General features: G+C 40.6%; 1 protein-coding gene across 1 annotated transcript in view; it reads right to left on the bottom strand.

The window, feature by feature from the left end:
* HHIPL2 (HHIP like 2) overlaps positions 1-21,190 on the bottom strand; it is a 772,856-nt gene that overhangs the window by 19,795 nt on the left and 731,871 nt on the right. The window contains exon 8 of the mRNA XM_044057856.1: positions 9,936-10,018. Coding sequence (XP_043913791.1) covers positions 9,936-10,018 — 83 coding nt within the window. The remainder of the gene's footprint in view (positions 1-9,935; positions 10,019-21,190) is intronic.

The raw sequence follows: 21,190 nt of genomic DNA on the forward strand, positions 1-21,190 counted from the left end.
ATTTTGTTCCTTTAACCAGGCATGCCTCCTAATCACAGATCCAGTAACTGCGGCCCTGCAGGAGGCCTCTAAAGAATCAAAACCACATTGCAAAGTATGCTTTCCAACTTGTTCAGCTGCATGCAATAATTCCTGCAATTCTTTATTTTCTGCACATTCTGAAATCAACATAATTTTCTGTTTCAGCAATCCCATAACATGTTGTTGATACTTAATCATATGAAATTGACAGTTTAAGGCCCTGATTGCCAAGGTTGTAGATGTATAAACATGTTTTCCCCATCTGTCTAGTGCTCTTGAATCTCTGTCAGAGGGTGTAGGATTTTTTGCTGTTGAAGCCTTAACTCCTTTTGGACCCTGTGAAAGAGTTTTAGGATCAGCAGCAGGGTTTCTAAATAAAAATTTATGTGAGTCAGGTACCCTGTAATATCTGTCAGGCTTACTGGGATCCAGAGGTAAGGAGTCATGGGTCAAGCTTGACTCAGAAAACACATCATCCACAATGTCTAAAACAGGGGGGGTGGCTAAAGGTTTGTGCTGAGGGAGAAGAAGGAAATCTCTGAGCCTCTTTTTTGATTCTGAGAAATCTTGACTCTCCCACTGAAAATGCTCACTCAAAGTATGCAATGTTTCTCCAAATGAATAATCCTCAGGAGGAGATGCAGAAGGAATAGACTCCTCAGCATCAGAATCATCATAGGGAGGTATAGACAATTCCTGACCAGAAGAGGAATCAGAAGAAATAGAAACCTGATCTGAAGATTCATAGTCAGTGTCTTGCCTAGGTTGCTTATCTGGAGGGGGATGGGTACCCCTGATCAAGGTAATAAGGTCTTCAGCTATTTTGATCATCTGTTTCTTAGGCATAGAGGCCTGTGGATGTGGCTCATGCGTCATTTTTTTAGTTTTAGAAGTTGCTTTTGTCTTTCGTTTTGCAGCTGTCATCGGTTTGATATACAAATGTTGAGGTCTGAATACACCCTCAGAAGCCGGTACCTGCTCAGTGGCTCCGGACCCATCCGAGGGAGATACATCTGTCGGTCCAATACCTTGAGTATCTTGCGGCATGCCTGACTCGACATGAGTGTCGGTAGAGGCCTGCGACTCGAAGGTAGTGGGTATCAGGGGCTGCGAAAGCGCCTCACTGAGTACCGGCGAACTGGCGACTGGCTTAGGAGAAGCTTTGTCGTCGGTTTTGGATCTCGACTGCCTTTCTCTGTCTTTTCCTTGCGTTTTTTATGTACTCCGGTAGTCGGATTGCTATCCGACGACATTTCTGGGTTGTTAAATCTGTTTCCAAAATACTTTGATGCAAAAATATACCGACGCTTAATAGTGCGTTGGTTAAATCTAGCACAAAACCGACAACCAGGCACATTGTGATCAGGGCCTAGGCAAGGGATACAGTATAAATGGAAATCCTTATGAGGTATTTGCTTCCCACAAGTAGTACAATTATTAACTTTTTCTGGCATCGGTAAAAAGCAAGAAAAAAGTTTCCCCAATGGGGTACTTAGCTTTGGTGAAGAATTCAGTTCTGAAACTCAAACTCCAATTTTTCAGTAGTCGGCCGACCAGCACTTGCGAAAATGCTTCTGCTTCGGGCACCACGCGGCAAGAAAGACTAAAGAAAATGGCATCGGTTGCATGTTTTATACCCCTGACGACCTGACGTCATGGAAGAGAAGACAACAACCGACGCAGGACCCAAGACTTTGGAATTCAGGCCAACTGAGGGCAACCTGCCAGCAGATTACCCAAATGTAATGACTGCAACAGTGAAACATGAAGAACATCTTTGCATTCTTCTGGTATAGAGATGGGCCTTTTAGGGGATGACAGGGGGGTAAAGTTAGCACTGACCCTATCTATTTCTATCTGCCAGGATGTTGGCAATATCAGTTGGTTCTGTATATTTAGTGCCATTGTGCTGTAACTCAGAGCAGATCTGAGTGTTGCCATTGAGATTCTTGACATAGCTATAGAATGCTTTGTGGTTGTCTTTAGAGTCAGTGGCGATTTTGTTTTCATAACTAGCTTTGGAGGATTTTATGAGGGATCTCAGCTTCTTACTGAGGCTGACCAGAGAGTTTCTCCAATCATGGGATTTTTCTCTTTTTTGCAACAGTTTCTTTCTTCTGTTGTAGAGTTTGTTTACGGCAGGGGACCACCAGATTGGCTTTCTTTTTTGGAGGATAGCATCTTGGTTCTGTTAGGGATTGCACGATCCATGCACTCCTGTAAGTGCTTATAAATTGCATTTGTGTAGGATTCAGCAGTCATACCTCTATTGTCCGTCAGCATGGGTGTCGTGAAGTTTGCCACTTCTGTATTAAGAAGCGTGAAGTTGGCTTTGGAGAAATTTTTTACTGTGGTTTCCCTAATGGGGGGTGGGGGAGGGATGTGAATGTCTAGGGTGATTAGCTTGTGGTCAGACCTGACCAATGAGGAATTGACCTCTGGTGTGGAGCACCGGTTGCCCATGTTGGTAATAACCAGGTCTAGGATATTGCTGCCCCTGGTGGGGGTGTGGATAAGTTGATTCAAGGCACTGGAATTTATGAATTCCAGAAAACATTGAGCACAAGAGTTGGTACATGAGTAGTTTTCCCAGTTAATGGTAAGGTAGTTGAAATTGCCCATTATTAGGGTGTTAGGTTGTACCCTAATACTTTCTAGTGTATCAAAAAATGAGGAGTGGGAATCCTGGGGCATGGTGGGGGATCTGTAGCAAGCTACAATTTGGAATGCGGTCTTGCCCAGAGTTAGTTGCACTTGGATAATCTCAGATGCATTATGTTGAGCAACTAGCCTGGAGGTGTGGATATCCTTAATGAATATGGACACGCCTCCGCCTTTAGTGTTTCGGTCCAGGTTAGGTGGCCAAAAGGTGTGGTATGAATTATAACCTGTTAATGCAGGGGTACTCTCTGGAGCCTTGAACCAGGTCTCTGTCACTGCACAGATGTCGATGTTCTCCATTTTAAGGAGTGCCTCGAGTGAGTGCATTTTGAGGTTTAGACTTCTAGCATTGAGTAGCAATACCCTCAGATTCTTCTCGCCTGTACCTGTTATGGTTTTAAAATTGTCATTTGAACCTTGCCTAAAAAAGGCACTATAGGGGTGGTTAGAGCCTTAGACAGTATCCAGAATCCCAGAGGTGACAGGTGCAGGCCATCTCTGGCAAAGCATCGTGGTTTGTCGATCATGTCATCCCAGGCAGACAGATACTGGATCCCTTTAGAATGACACCAGAAGCTTAGCCAATTGTTGAAGTCAATCATTTTGTCCTTGTACTGTGGTATCATTCTGGGTGATGGCAGGATGCTACTCAGGGCTAGGGACATACCTGCCTGGGCTATAAGATCGGACAGTTCCTCCATGTCCCCTTTCATGTAGTCCAGAGAGGTATGTCTCAGGTCATTCACACCAACATGAACAATGACAGAGTCACATTTGTACTTGTTGTGGAGTGACCTGAGTGCATGCATTATGTGGCAGATCCTGGAACCCGACAGGCAGCTGACAGTAACCTTCTCCTTGTTTAGCCTGGTGAGTGGAACATCAGTGTGCCTGACTATAGAGTCACCTATGACTAGAGTGCTGGGTACGTTGTTATGCCTTATGGGCTGTGGTTGAGTGCCACACTGAGTTTGTGGGCTATGTGTCATTTGGGTTGTGTTGGGGGGTGGAGGTTGCTTGTGTTTCTGCTTTGGAGGTCCCTGTTGCTTGGGCAGGTTTTTACTGAGAGCCTCCATGAATGTAGGTGTGTGTTTTGTGTTTCTATGTGTGTGTTTTGGTGATGTAGGTTTTGAGGACTATGTGCTGAGTGTGGTGTGGTGCAAGCGTTTACCTTCGCCTCTTGACTGTCTAGTCCAGTCTTAGGTGAAGAGAGCTTTGCTTCTAGTTTGGCTATATAAGTGCATCTCTTACAGGTTGTAGTGTTGGGTGGTAGGAGGAGAGGGTTGTCTGTGTACATGAGGCAATTGCTGCATTGCCCCTAGATGCCCAGATTCATCAGGCAGACAGGAGAAACCACCGGGAGATGACTCTTAGACATGCCTGGATAGGTGCTTATTTGTTAAGTGCTAGAAACTGTTTTCCTCTAGACAGTGAGGTAAGTTGAGTGCTGTAGTAATTTGTAGCTTATTTAGTGCTTACAATAAGTTCTAAACAAGTGCTGAGCTCAAAAAAACAGACTTGAGTGCTGAAACAAAAAAAAAAACTGGCTAGCTCTAAGAAACAAAATTAAGCTAGAAGGCTTCACTCCAACACAGAAAGGCTTGGGGACTTAGAAGTCCACAAATAGTCCTGGACACAGCAAATCTGTATCCAGACTAGACTACCCACAGGAAAGGCAGGAAACAAGCTTAGAATTTTTTTTTAAGTGGAAGGAGAGAAAGGAGGAGCAGAAACTAAGCTGATTGGCCTTCTCAGATATTCTCCCTGTATTAGGTAGAATGAGGTAATGACACTAGACTGGGAGGAGGGTCCCAGATCAAATTTACAGTTGGGGCGGGCAACTGCAAAGCCACCAACTATAAGAACAGCATACCAATAAGCAGGGAGGGTGGGAAACGAACTGCAGAAATGTTTCTCAGAGCAGAAAAGCAGCAGTGAGCCTTTAAATGAAAGTTTTAAACAGCTAAAGGAGCCTCTAGAGAAAGCTTTTAACTGCAAACAAGTTATCAGAATCAAACAGCCCAACAGATGCTTAATAAAAGTGGACAACTTCCAGTTAATACCTCACACACAGTGAAACTAGCTAGAAAAATATACAGTACACAAAGTGCTATAAATAACTCGAAAAAATAAGCAAAAAAACAGGATACTTAATGTTACATATTATAGATCTGAGTTTGCTCAGTGTCCTTCCTTCGATTAGCTCAGTGTGAAATGGTAGAAACACTCACAACTTAACTTCTTAGGTAACAGAAAGTTGAAACCTGAGACAACCTTTAAGAAAAAAAGCTCAAAAGAACCAATGAGGTGTTTATTCTAAGCTGTAGTCCAGGTGACCTCAGTCAGCCAATGATCTTAAACAATTCTCTCTCACTGAAATGCGTGATGGCTTTGGCTAAACCAAGATATCCCTGAATATGTGCACAGACACACAGCCTCCACAAACACTAGGCCCAAGCACAAGCCTGAATATGGACAATGCTACAAATATCCACACTACCTAGAAACAAACTGCAGAAATGTTTCTCACAGCAGAAAAGCAGCAGTGAGCCTTTAAATGAAAGTTTTAAACAGCTAAAGGAGCCTCTAGAGAAAGCTTTTAACTGCAAACAAGTTATCAGAATCAAACAGCCCAACAGATGCTTAATAAACGTGGACAATTTCCAGTTAATACCTCACACACAGTGAAACTAGCTAGAAAAATATACAGTACACAAAGTGCTATAAATAACTCGAAAATATAAGTTGATAGCACGTTTAGCATTTCAAAGATGGTTTGTTAGCAAAATGTGTCATCTGCCTTTTCTTTTGGAGGTGGGGGAGCAAAGCTGCATTTCTGTTATGGCACAAACAAGGATATGTTGCTATTGTTACTCTCTTTTTTTACATCCAGCTTGCTGTTCATATTTCAAATCTCTAGACTGTTTTATGTTTCTCCAGTGGGTAATACTGAAATTCTACATTTTCTGTTTAATCTGGGAAAAGTAATTTTGCCATTCATATTATTACACAATATACTCCAGGTCCATCACTTACCTTGTAACTCCATCAGTTGCAATAGTTTTATTTCAGGGCTGACTCTGTCTGATGCAAGCAGTACACAGCCAATACATGGGAAGGTAAAGGTTATGAGAGTTGCCTGGCATCAATGTTACTATATGCATGTGCTTAGTAGGCCCTTAAGTGGTGAGTGAGTGTGCTATGTGTTGTCTCTTAGCCAATGTGAGGGCATATTGGGCAAGTCTACATCTGACTACACCCACAGCAGCTGCTGCTTCCCCTTTTGACTCCTTACCTGCATGTGGCTGTGGTGACCTTGCCATTGGTGGTGGGACGTGTGCTCCTTCCCCGTTTTGATCCTGCTGAGGCTGTTTTCTCAGGATGATGTTGTGTAGCATGGCACATGCTGTGAATATTTCAGTACATGTCTGTGGGCTATACTCCAGGGGCTCCCACAGATATATCTATGCACTGGAACTGTGACTTCAGCAGCCCAAACATGTCCTCTACAATATTTCGTATTTGAGTGTGTGCCTCATTATGATGATCTTCAGCAGGTGTGTGTGTGTGTGTGTGTGTGTGTGTGTGTGTGTGTGTGTGTGTGTGTGTGTGTGTGTGTGTGTGTGTGTGTGTGTGCGCGCACACGCGCGCGTGTGTGTGTATGTGTGTGTGTGCGCGTGTGTGTGTATCTCTGATGGGTGTCATCAGCCACGGTTCCAGTGCAAAACCTCCACTCCCCCCAGTAAATTACCCAGTGAACATCTGATACAGTTGGGAGATGTGCCAGATATGTGAGCTGTGGTAGCTGCCTGGGTTGCCAGCACACACACTCAAGATGATTCGCTTGGCATTACACGCAACTTGGTAGTTAATGGAAGTCCTGTCTATTAATGTACAGCCTTCCCTGTTACCCAGGTGGTGCCTTAATTCCTACATGTGTGCAATCTATAGCACCCAGTACTTCAGGGTAGTGTGCTACAAAGTAGAACTCTTGCACATTTCTAGCCCTGTTCTCAGGAGTCCAGGGAAAATATATGTGGTCACTAGCATATTGGAGCATAGCATTCAAGAATTGATGAAGGATCCTGGATGCTGATGCCTGTGACACCCCAGCATGTCCCCTGTCGGTTTCTGAAAGGTAGCTCTAGCTAAGATTCTAAGTGCTACACATACCTTTTTCTCCACTGGGATGTGTACTCCTCGGTTTGCCCTGGCTCTGAGTTGAGGACGACAGAGGTTGCAGAGCTCCTGTAGTGTGTCTCTATCCACCCTGTAGCACTCTACAATTTCTATGTCATGTAGATTGTGACAGGTTACCCAGGGTCTGAAAACTCTTCTCCTTCTTCGCCTTCGTCTATTAGCAGCACCATAGACTTCAGCCTGTTGCACACACATACACACAAATTAAAGTAACAGCAGCTCCTAACATTGTTTCTGTGTAGACTCCTTTCCGTGACTGTATTCCAATATGTTTTGGAATTCACAGGGAAAACCAGCACTGAATCTACATGGTTGCTTTATAGCTTGATGAATAGCTCCTCCATCTTGGACTGGTTGATTAGCATACAATTAATCTGTTTATGCTACATTTTGCATGCCGTGGTGTTTACCATGTTTGCACGGCTGTGCACAGCTTTATACACCATGTAGAGCCGCTTACTGAATCCAAAACACTGTCACAATGCGCACACAGTAGAAAGGGTCTGTGTAGGCTTTACTGAATCTGGCTGATGTTCTCTTGAAGCAGTGGGCTGGTTAAATACCTCTGGATTCCCATATCTTTATCAATGATCATAATGTTCAGGCAACCCAGATGCCAAAAGTATGGCAGATGGCTTTCTCTCTCACTAAAATGAACCACAAAAATGGATTTGAAATGTTTGTTGTACTGACTATGCAAAATGGTTGCCATAAACTTTATCAGCTGACAAGATAATGCATTACAACAGGAAATGTTTCTTCCCTCTTTTACTGGCATTCCGCATGGACTGCACCAACTACATACTCCATAATGAGCGAAGTACTCGCATGTTCCCAACAACAAGCTTTAGTGATGCAGGTAATCTCTTCACGAAAGAAAGGCAGTCATTTAATTCACAATACACAGATAAAAAAACAAAATATGAATTTTATTTATTTATTTATTGAACATTTCTTGACCAGGAAATACCAATCAGGACACAGCCTATTTTCAGCGTAGGCCCAGGGAGAAATGCTCCAGAGGCATGTCATTGGAATTTTCAAGTCTCTGCCTGACATTTATGATACTCACTATAAATTAGCATGTACTTAGTTGTTAGCTGTTTAAAGCAACATAGTATAATACAGTACTAGATGACAAAATGAAGCTAAACAAGGAAGGAAGGAAGGAATGGAAGAAAAAGAGAGTAATTGTATAAACCTAACAAAGTTGCATTTTGCTCTTCCACTCCCTTTGCATTCCATCAGAGGTTTTCTTCCCTTGTTCTTTATTTTTAAGTCAACATATTATCCATATCAGGATTTCTTTCTACTCCATTTAGAAGTACTGATTTTATACTATGCTTGCAGTACTGCATTTTTATTTAAGGATGCAAATAGCAGCTATATTTGGGTCATTGCTAAAATGTCAGACTTAGTTCAGTTTGGTGGTACATGTAATGAGGAACTTCATGTAATAAAATACTACCAATAGAATTTTAAATTTGTTATGCATATTGGTGTATGAATAAAGTTAATATGATTAAGTGTGTATCTGTTTGTATGTATACATGCATATGTGTGTCTGTGTGTTTATGTTTGTGCATTTTTTAATTTCTCCAAGTCTTTTGGGTTTCTAATACCATGATGGGAAAGGACCCCGTTCCTAAGTCAAAGTACGATCGATTAAAGTTCATGAAATTAGTATTGTTTCAATCTTTGATGTCAGCCAGAAGTGCTCTTTGCAACACCCACAATGTGCCCAGTAAAGACTCCTTCTGCAATTCATATGGGGTTACATGTATTGGTAACATGTCTAAATACGATTGTAGATTCTTTTTTATAAGGCCTGTTGTTCCTACTACTACTGGATCTTTCTTTCACATTGCCCTCATTTCTGCCTGCAAATCCTACTATTTTTAGACTTAGTGTCTCTCTGTATGCAAGACACTGTAATCACTGGGTGTGGCAAATTCAGTGATCAATGCTACTTTTATCTTCTTTCCATGGACCACTATATCCAGTTTTCTAGCATCTATCTTTTGAACTGTTGGTCATGGGTGATCCCATGTGATGTAGACTTCATCATTTTCTATGATGCTTTGTGGTTCATGTTTCCAGTGTTTTTCAGCCACATCAGTACCATAATGTTTTCACAATCCCCAGTGCAACAGTCTTGCCATGTTATTATACCTTTCAGTATACAGTCTTTCTGCCATTAGTATGTCAAAATCAGCAACAAGGTGTGCAACTGTTTCCAATGCGGTTTCACAAAACCTACATTTGTCTGTTTCTCCCACATGTTCAATGGACTTTGTAAAGAAACGTGTACATAGTCCACTATCTTGGGCCGCCTGGCTTGGCCCCATTGTAGGAATGTTTCTGTATTTTGAGGATTCTACACTGTCATCTTTTTCCAGTCCTGGCACCAGTGTGCCTACCAGGACTGGGCACTTTTTTTATTATGGGTCTTGTGCACCCAGGTATCTTTTTTTAATTTTTAACCTACTTCTGTCAATGATATATGCCATACAAATACAGTCTATATATCAGTGTCGCCTTGGTGACTCTATGAAAAACAGGGTCCACCTCGTGAAAGTACTCACCCAGACTTGAGCAAGTTTGTGCATGTACTGTATGTGTGTGCGCATGTCCATGTGTGTGTGTGTGTGTGTGTGTGTGTGTGTGTGTGTGTGTGTGTGTGTGTGTGTGTGTGTCTCTGTTTTGAAGTAGCTAGTTAAAATACTCACACAAACATTCAAGCACATCATATAAAAACATATCAGATCATTAGATCATTCCGTTATAAATGCAAGCTAACATTCAGCATTGACATTCTTTATCCTTTCCACTTAAATACTTTAATGTTTGAAATACTAGGATTTACTTATAAAACATTTTACTACATGCATTTACACATATCTTCATTTCAATGAAAAACTAACAGCAAAAAATACAAATCTATCTTCTGTATTTCCATCCATTCCATGGCTTCATAACAAAACAGTCCCCACAGTGCTAGAATAATGCAATTACACTAGGGAAATCAAAGCAAGGTATATAAGAAGACTTACTTGTTCGAGGAACAAAAGGTACAGTTTTACTCTTTACTTTAACTGGAATTGGCTTGTATTTACATTTCCCTGGTGGAGCTCTCCTATAAAAAAAAAATACAATTATTATAGGAAAGTACTGGAACTTAACAGAAGGCACTGTAAGCTACTCATGTATTGGCCTTTTTCTGCTGTAAGCGCCATACTATAGCATACTCTAGTAGTTTATTGTGTAGTACTGTGATATCTGACATGTTGGAGAACATCACTGACAGATCCTGTGCCATGCTTAAAAATGAATAGCAGATGATTTGTCAAAACGCTTTCTGCATGATAATCATTGTTTTAACCTTGTCAGCATCTGTTGAACCAATGTGTATTTAAGATGTGACTCATATTTCAAAGAAGTCGCACAGATTTGACATCTTGAGCTATTTAGCTTCAATCCTTGAGAACTCAATCTGTCGATAAGACATACTAAATGTAGTTATGTTCCGGCTTTGCAGCACATGATAAAACGTCATCAGTAATGTTAATACATTTAACCTTCAAATATAGTTTTTAATGCCCCTGAAACACTTCTTGAACCAATGAGATCCTACATGCTTGCATTAAGAATCTGTAACTACATAAGGATACTCTGAAATTATATAATCTGGAACCAGACTCATCAAACTTAGTCTGCCAAAACGCCTGCTCTACAGCAAAGACAGAAAATAATTTATCATTTGATATAGTTGTAGCTACTCCTTCAACAGTCTGAAGAGGATAATTTTCCTTGTTGTTCTACTTATAAAGAGCTTGAAGGTCTGTTGTGTCCTACTGCACAACTGTTACCATTACATTCACTGTTTCTGTCAGTAGAATATGCCGGACTAGAACTCTCATAGCTCTATGTGCACCTCAGTCATAGCTGTGAGCACACCTGAGAGCCTTCTTGAATTGCAGGCACTGCCTCTGGCTACACTTGTATGTAATATTTTGATAAAATATTCACCCTGTACACATCATCATCCCTCAGATAGATCAGTAAATTTCCTGAAAATGTCATCTCAGTTCTGCAACACATGATCTGTACCTCTGACTTATGTTTCTGAACTCATATTGAAGTAATAATCATATGCACTCTTTTATTACATTTGGATGACCTTTCAGCTCCTCCATCAGTAAAATAAATTGGGATCTGTGCCTTAAATTCAACAGTTAACTCTTCCTCCTGCTGCAATAGCCTCAGCACTGCTTAAGAGTTCACCTCTACAGGTATACTCTGTGAATGTGTGAGAGAAATAAGAAAGTATTCTCATAGTGTGTGTCTGTATATGTCTCTAGCATCCCTGGGGTAACTATTGTGACTGTTTTGTGTACTCTGCAGCATGCCTTCTTGTGTGTGCAGTCAAAACATTTTAGGGTTTGTTTTGTTTGTTTGTTTACCTGCTTATTTGTTACCAGGTGCCATCTTGGATGCCACACACTATGCAACTTTTGCTTTTGTTTGTTTAGCATTTTGTCTTGATTCTGATCCTTTTCTCACTTATAGTCCCTATTTTTGTTATTTACAACTTCTGAGCCATGCACTTAAACTGAATGGGAGAACATCTGATTACTCAATATCCATCAGTGTGTCACATCTGCTTTCCTTAATAGTCTTCCCATTAGCTCATCATTGATTGCACATATAATTGTATTTCTGGTTCTTAAATAAGTCAAGTCGCCAAACTCATGGTGTTGTGCTCTGTGTTTATAATCAGATATAAGCATATGTTGATGTCTGAACCCTTTTATTTCTGGCGAAAAATAAAAGCATTATGTATGTACTTTACGCTTGAAAGTTATTTTTAAATGGTCCCTCTCTCTCTCTCTCTCTCCCTCTCCCACCCTCTCTCTTGGTAAAATGGTAAAAGTATTTAATACCATGATGGCTTCTTCTCACATTACATAGAGGAAAACTGCATACCATGTTTTCTCTTTTTTTTTTTTTTTTGTTAATATAAGTCCACTGAAAGTGAGATACAATGATACAACTCAGAATGGTTGATCCAGAATTCTCAGTTGCCAGAGAGTTCCTCAGAGATGTTGATGGATGTGGTATAGCTATCTTTAGCCAAAATTGAAGAAATATAGCAAAAACATGTTTGAGACTCAACAGATTATGAAACTGAAATGAGTGCCATCAGAGTGAGATTCCTGTCTTTAAAATTAGAGCAATAAATAGTTTTACCAAAAATATTACAAATATTAAAAATATGAAAAGTAAGACTAACAAGAGTTTTACAACAGAACTGCACAATTTTACTGTTGGTCTGCTATATGCTATGGATCTGATATGGTATAGGGCTCAATAGAAAGTACACTGTACCACAGCAATATAAAAAGTCAATAACAAAGGCTGGTCAAGGCTCAAAAGTAGCTTCTGGTATCACAACAAAATAATTCTGGCACTATATCATAAATGTCATCCCCTTGAGTGGCTTTTTTTAATCATCTGTGATTTATATATATTGTCTGTAACAATAGACATCATCAAAATGATTTAATAAAAGGTATGCACACACAGAAATGCTTATCATTGGAAGCTTTACTCAAGACTGGTATACAACCACTGATCACATGATTCACTACCACTTTAGCCTTAGCTCTCTTAAGGAAATACTAACACAGTTCACAATACACATATAAATATATTCCCATCATGTCACTTAAAGGAATATCTCCACCTTTCCTTTACATTCTGACAGTGAGTAGATCCTCTTACTCAGACTGATAATCAGAGGAGCACTCGTAGTCTCCATAACCTGCCTACTAGCAATTGGAAGGGTTTGACTTTCACATTCATTAGATGGTGGGTGGAGGTATCCCAATATCTACACTAAGCCTAGAAGCAAAGTCCCCTTTATCTACATACCCAGTCTGGCAGTGATCTTAAGTTCCCCCAACCACCATCATCATTATAATCCTGACAGTATATAAATTATGTAAGACTACTACTAATTCTGTTGGTGGTTTACTCTCAACTCCCAAACCAGCCAGCAGTGGTAACATCCTCTAATAGAAATGAAGAACCGATAAGTTCATATGCAACTACTAAGCTAGCTGCCTTTCAGGCCATTTTAAGCCTAGCCAGGTTCCCTTTTTGTGCTCAGAATAACCTTGGGTTATAGACTGGCCTTACCCATCCCATGGTCGATAAGTATATAATACCCCTAATGAGTATAAATGGGGCCATACCATAGATAATTTGAGAGGACCGATGCATGGGATAAAGCATTTAGGAGCTGCATCTGTCCATTAGTAGTACAGGGGCAGTCCTGGGGTAAATTTTCTGTTTACCATCCATAAATCCAAGCTGCAGTAAAAAAGGGACAAAGATTAACTTTGTTGTATGTGAATGGGGAGTCTGTTCCACAGCAACGGTATCCTCTGCAACCTATGCCTGTCCCTCCAACCCATTCCACTTAAGGGCTGAGTAAAAGGGGCAAGGACATCCCTAGATCTAAGTACAATCCCTTTGTTTATAAGTTGATCAATACAGAAGGACTTTCTTACAACAATGGGCACATGCTGGTCAAAAGTTAGGTTACTATCCACATAATAACAGATCACTTTCTAATATATGACAAACATAAAGTTAATATATTAACAAGCATAATATGAATAATAACTGGCATATGAGAAGCATGTATTAATTGTATTGTCATAGCTCTAAAATCATTAAAAATCTTCAGATACACAGGCTTTTATATCCATAAATTTAATGAATATCCCATGAGGTTCATACACCATACATTATAGATATTTATGAGGTACTAATATTAGCATTTCAATCCTGCCATGATATGGCATTACAGTGTCTTTTAGATATAGAAGTGTATAAAAGACTTATGGACATCATAATCTAACATTTCTAACTGAATTTTGATAAGAAAGTTAGGAAATGTTATAATAACATAATAATTGATCAGCTCTGGAACAGATTACCTGAACATGCAAGATTAGCTAATAATTTATTAGGTTTACATTTTTCTAAATTTATAAACTCTTAAACAATGGGCCAGAGTGTGGGCCTTTTAAATAACAATATCTGAGATAGTGTTGATTGATGACCTTTTGCCTGAAAATTGACAATACTTATGAACTTTTGTGCTGTAATATTAGCTTCAGTCATAAAATTACCTTTACAGTGAAGGCATCTTATTTATATTTTGTCACGATCCTATATTCCTTTGCTAATTTAAATGATATGTAACCATTTACTATGTTAGTTTTTCCACTATTCTTCTCTGCAGCCACAGGCTCTAAATAACATTCCATTTCCCTTTCATGTTTAAGTGCACTTGATACTAAGAACTGTAAAACAATCTTTATACTGTTATCTAGCTCCAATGACAGTTCACTGGTAATTAATCAATTAACTTTTTCAAGTTCCTATAGCTCACTAAAAGACAGAACAACCTATTTTTCATCCACTAACCACAGGTTTTAATACTGTACTATGAATACTTACATCAGTACTGTCCCTGTCCCTACTTGACATACTTTCACTTTAAGTAACCTCAATATTTTGCAGAAATACATTATAGGTTTTTAATTCTGCACTTTGACCTTGGTCATTGATGTAGTACTATTACTGCACTATTCAAGCTTTGTTTTTGCTTGATGTAATTCAGCTGCATCTTCAGTTTTCTCTGTGACAGTCTAACAGACTATACTATTTTACAAATTGCACTTTCTAAAGTTGCATTGTATTTTATTTCTATTTGATTTAACTCATATGTGATTGCAACTTCTATGTCTATACTTGTAAATGCAAATATTTTAACTCTATACTGAGCAGAATTGCACAGTATGCTATCTGCTTGCATGTGAATCAACTTTTTCTTAATTAAGTCACTATGACTGTAGTTGTACATGTAACTTTCTTTGCCTCTTGGCCTGAGTCATGGAAGAAAAAAAAGATATCTTTCAACCAGCCTACGTACCTTGTTAACAAACTAAAGTAAATAGATACTTATGGAAATAAACACACTACAATAAAAATACGAATTGCAATAATTCAGGAAAACTAATGAGCAAGACAAACCAAGAAATTGCTTTTCCCGTATGGCATTCTATGACAGAGAGTTTTCAAATCAGCTTTGTCAGGAAAACCTTTCAATTTTCTTTTTCCCTGAAATAAAAAAAATACTACCATATAGTTCCTCTCACAGTTTGCATGCAATTAATCTCATATAGTTCCTATGTTTCTACAATAGACACGGGTTTTGTTTTCAAGGGGAGAAAGAGCACACTACACACTGGAATCAAACAAGAAAACAAGGAATATAAACCTAGAAATTGCTTTTACCACATAGAAGTCTATTTTGGTGCAGGGGATATTCAAATCAGCTTTCTCTAGCTCGTCAGCTTTCTGTGGAAAACATTCAAATGCTTTCTTTTCCCTCATAAGAAAAAATAATATCTAGTTCCCCTGAACCTCCGTATGTAATTTACCTCTTTAAATTCCTGTGACTAATCAAGAGATGCACATGTTGATTCCTCTCCTATCTAGACCCTTTAATACTCAAGGGGAAAAATAACAAACTACAATAAAAAATGTGCACTGGATGGGATGCCATCTGCACAGAAGGGGGTAGTTTCTGAGACACACACTTGTCCCTTCAACATGCCCAACGTATGTTGCATATGAGGTTTAGGTCCCTAGAGTAGGTAATTCTGATGCTACTTGTTTTGTGGATATGCAGCAGATTCATTAGTGCAGAATCAGAGGATGCTTTGTAGGCAAGGCATAGATCTGCTCTCAGCAGTATGTAGGAGACTGCGTACAGGGATAGGGCTTTGGGGCAGTCCACATAGTTCATGTTGTTTATGCCCTATATTCTTTTTATTAGGACCTTCTGTGGATGTTCCAGTGGTTGCATATGCCTGTTCAGGTACATACAGACAGGAGAATTGTACTAAATAACTTGTGTTATGAGGGTTGAGTGCAATGGAACTATGACATCCTTGGACTTAGATGACATACCCTTCCTTATAAGGTGGGGAACATAGAACAATTTCCTTACTACTGTAGACATTTACAATTTACAGATTAATAAACTACCCATGATGCTTGAATATGTCAGAGATTAAGTTCTTTTATGAGCAACTTTAGAAACCAGTTGTGGTACTTAATAAGCTACCTGATGCATATGTACTATGTAAGTGATGACTCAATGTATTTGTGACTGAGTTTACTGGTTGGAAACACAATACTACAAGCTATGATAGGAAGTAAAGATGCATTGTTTAGCAGCTGTGAAACCTGTTTATTAAAAATGCAGTTGGGTATATTAATACAAATACACATCAGATGTCACTCAGACTTGTTTATGCCTGTGATAACTGTGATACCCCCACACTGACCAGTAATCAAGGAGCCTGAATCCTCACTGCTGGCAACAGTGGAGGACATGCACACTGGGATGATGACAGGTACACACACAGTAAAGTGCAATTTCCCTTAAGAGCACACAGAAACCACAGTCAGTCTGGGGCTGGTTTCTACCTCTTTCTCCAGATCTCCAATAAGACTCCCCACTGACACAGTTATAAGGTTGAGATCTCAGCTGAGTGGCCAAGCCAAGACTTCCAGCACCCTTTCTCTCCAACCAGTGCTTCATGTCCATGCCCAAGTACCTTAACAGGTACAAGCAAGCAAAATCTGAGGGTAATGTTACTCAATGCTAGAAATCTAAACCTCAAAATGCATTCACTTGAAGCACACCTTAAAATGGAGAACATCGACATCTATGCAGTGACAGAGACCTAGTTCAAGGCTCCAGAGAGCACCCCTGCATTACCAGGCTATAATTCATACCACACCTTTTGGCCACCTAACCTGGACCGAAACACTAAAGGCAGAGGTGTGTCCATATTCATTAAGGATATCCACACCTCCAGGCTAGTTGCTCAGCATAATGCATCCGAGATTATCCAAGTGCAACTAACTCTGAGCAAGACCGCAATCCAAATTGTAACTTGCTACAGATCCCCCACCATGCCCCAGGATCCCCACTCCCATTTCTTGATACACTGGAAAATATCAGGGTACAACCCAACACCCTAATAATGGGCGATTTCAACTACCCCACCACTAACTGGGAAAACTACTCATGTACCAACTCTTTTGCTCAACGTTTTCTGGAATTCATAAATTCCAATGCCTTGGATCAACTTATCCCCACCCCCACCAGGGGCAGCAATATCCTAGACCTGGTCATTACCAACATGGGCAGCCGGTGTTCCACACCAGATGTCAATTCCTCGTTGGTCAGATCCGACCACAAGCTAATCACCCTAGACATCCACATACCGCCCCCACGCTCCATTAGGGAAACCACCGTAAAAAATTTCTCCAGAGCCAACATCACGCTTCTTAAGACAGAAGTGGCAAACTTCATGACACCCATGCAGACGGACAATAGAGGTACGACTGCTGAATCCTACACAAATGCACTTTATAAGCACTTACCCGAGTGCGTGGGTCATGCTATCCCTAACAAAACCAAGATGCTATCCTCCAAAAAAAGGAAGCCAATCTGGTGGTCCCCTGCCATAAACAAATACTACAACAGAAGAAAGAAACTGCTGCAAAAAAGAGTAAACTTCCATGATTGGAGGAACTACCTGGTCAGCCTCAGGAAGAAGCTGAGATCCATCATAAAATCTTCCAAAGCTAGTTACGAAAACAAAATCACCACTGATTCTAACGATAACCACAAAGCATTCTATAGCTATGTTAAGAATCTCAATGGCAACACTCAGATCTGCTCTGAGTTACAGCACAAAGGCACTAAATATACAGAACCAACTGATATTGCCAACATCCTGGCAGATAAGTTCAGTGCTAACTTTACCTCCCTCTCACCCCCTAAAGGGCCCATCTCTAAACTGGAAGAATGCAAAGTTCCTGTAATCATGGCTGCACAGGTAAAAACCACACTCTGCAAAGCCAAGAACATAGCATCCATGGGACCTGACAACATTCCAAGCTGCATTCTACATGAACTACAGAATGAACTGGCACCCCACCTAAGCACCATGTTCAATCATAGCCTCACCTCAGGCTTTGTGCCCACTGAATGGCATACAGGGAAGGTTATACCACTCCACAAAGGGGGAGGCACCATGGACCCCGGAAACTACTGCCCCATTAGCTTAACAAGTCTGGTCTGCAAGGCCATGGACCGTATCATCATGGATCTTATACACAAAGACATTGGTAATCTCCAAAGTTTTTAAAAAGCAGATCATGTCTCCTAAACCTGATAGACTTACTTGAAGCAGTCACTAAAGCCGTAGGCGAGGGTAAGGTGGTTCACACAGCCTATCAAGATCTCGGCAAGGATTTTGACACCATCCCCCACTCTGGAATTATAGATAAACTCACTAAACTAGGTATAAATCCCTATGTCACAAGATGGGGTGCCAAATGGCTCACTGACAGCACCCACACTGTGAAAGTAGCAGACTCCAAATCCGACTTCAGACCAGTGACAAGTGGAGTACCACAGGGTTCAGTCCTGGGTCCTCTCCTGCTTGGTATCTACTTTTCTGAAGTACAGGCTAACACAGAAAGTCTTTGGCTAATGAAGTATGCAGATGACTGCAAACTAGGCGCCATAATCAAAACTCCTAACGATGTGGACATCTTACAAAAGGGCCTCACGGAGACAGATGCCTGGTGTCAAAGCCATGGCCTTAAGCTCAATGCCAAAAAGTGTATTGTCATCCCCTTTGGTAAAAACTCTGTACCCATGAGCTACCACATAGGTGGTTGTCTACTTTAACACCGAAAGTGTGATAAGAGACCTTGGGACACAGGTGGACAGTAGACTCTCCACTGATAATCACATCGCCACAGTAGTCAGGAAATCCTTCAGCGTGGCACACCTCATCACAAAAGGTTTCTCATCCAGGAAAAAAGAGGTCTACTCTACTCATCACTCATTAGACCCATTATAGAGTACAACACCTCTTTTGGTATATACCTCACAAGACATCTACAGCAACTGGAAAGGCTGCAGAAATACCTCACAAAGAGGATTATAGGCCTCAAACAGATGCCCTATGCAGACCGTCTCAAAAAACTCCAGCTTTACTCCATTGCATATCGCCTACTCAGAAGCGATCTCTGCCTAACATACAAAGCTATGTCAAACCCAGAGCTGTTGGACATGCTCCACTTAAAGAAAGCCCAGTCCCTCCAATATACATGCTCTGCGGACCTAAACTTTGTCACTACAATAAACAGAACATGCTGGAGGGATAGATTGCTGTCCCAGAGACTTCTCATACTCTGGAACAAACTACCTATCTACATCAAACAAAGCTCCTCATTAGCACTCTTCAAGAAAAATCTTGATGATTGGATGGGAAATAGGAAATTCTCCCCGGGGATCACCTCTGTGGCTCTGCTTGACAGGGGCACAGGAAAATAATTTTCTTGGGTGGCGAAAGCAAGGGTACTTTTTTGGCTAGCCTTATGTAGGCCCTAGGGCCAATAGCCTAGTACCTTACCTATGAACACATACTTTGAGGTTTGATTTATACACACACACATACCTGGAAAAGCTGGCACAGGTTTACTAGCTATGTCCCCTTCTGCCCAGACTATAAGGTAGTTTTCACTGCTATCAGCCACTACTTATCATCTACTTTAAGGCCCTTAGCAAACGGTGCCAAATCCTACTGTGTAATTTTACTATTAATCAAAATGATAGTTTGACCAAGAGCAAGGCTATTAGGAGAGGCCTGCATAATGTCACCAAATAGACAAGCAAGTACTCTAACAGCTTAAATATCTCTAGACAGACTAGCCACAATTGAAAGGTTTAAATATATTTAATAATAAATAATAAAAGAAAAGAAAATACTCAATAAATCATCACAGTAATTTCAGAGTTCAAAATCACAGGAAATATTTAAAACAACAAATAAATACAGAAAACACCTAAACTAAACTTTACTATATTCCTTACTCAATCTAAAAGAAATTACTGTACCCACTTTAACTTACTTACAAAGCAAGGAAAATGTGGTGAGTGGGATTTCCCCATCTGATACTGTCAGGTGAAAGACAAACACAAAATGCCCTGTCTATCTCTTTTGAAGAGGTGCAATAAAATTCTTTGAAACCAAACACAGACTCAACACAAACCATGAAACACATACTTCACAAAACCAGTGTGCCATGCAATCACAGCCCTTAAGGCAAAATAACATACCCAACATACTAGCAATAGGTGACTCTATAGTTAGGCACACTGATGTCCCACTCAACAGGCTGAATAAGGAAAAGGTTACTGTTAGCTGCCTGTCGGGTTCCAGGATCCACCACATAACACAAGCACTCAGGTCACTCCAGAACAAGTACAAATATGACTCTGTCATTGTCCATGTTGGTGTGAATGACCTGAGCCATACCTCTTTGGACTACACGAAGAGAGACATGGAAGAGCTCTCTGATCACGTAGCCCAGGCCGGTATGACCCTGACCCCGAGTAGCATCCTGCTCTCATCAAGAATGATACCATGGTATGAAGAAAAAATTCTCGATTTCAACAATTGGCTAAGTTTCTGGTGTTATTCAAAGGGGATCCAGTGTCTGTCTGCCTGGGATGACATGCTCGACAACCACGCTGCTTCGCTAGAGACGGCTTGCACCTGTCACCCTTAGGCTTTTGAATACTGGCCAAGGCTCTTGCCATCCCCACAGTGCCTTTTTTAGGCAAGGCTCAAAAGACAAAACCACCGACATAAATAGCACAAGTAACAAAAAACTGAGGGTAATGCTACTATGTGCCAGAAGTCTAAACCTCAAAATGCACACTCGAGGCACTCCTCAGTATGGAGAAAATCTATATATGTTCAGTAACAGAAACTTGGTTTTAGGCTCCAGAGAGCACCCCAGCACTACCAGGCTACAACTCATACCATACATTTCGGCCACAGAACCCAAACCAACATACAAAAGGCGGGGGCGTATCCATATTCATCAAGGATATCCACACCTCCAGGTTAGTGGCACAGCATGATGCTTCAGAGATCATCCATGTGCAACTAACAATGGGCAAAACTGCAATTCAAATTGTAGCTTGCTACAGATCACCCACCATGTCCCAGGACCCCCCATTTCGCGTTTCTGGAAACACTGGGAAACATAAAGGTCCTACCAAACACCCTAATATTGGGTGATTTCAATTACCCAAACATTAACTGGGAGAACTACTCAAGTACTA

The sequence above is a fragment of the Protopterus annectens genome, chromosome 1.part2 (genome assembly GCF_019279795.1).
Source record: "Protopterus annectens isolate FY-2018-M chromosome 1.part2, PAN1.0, whole genome shotgun sequence".
Lineage (NCBI taxonomy): Eukaryota > Metazoa > Chordata > Ceratodontiformes > Protopteridae > Protopterus > Protopterus annectens.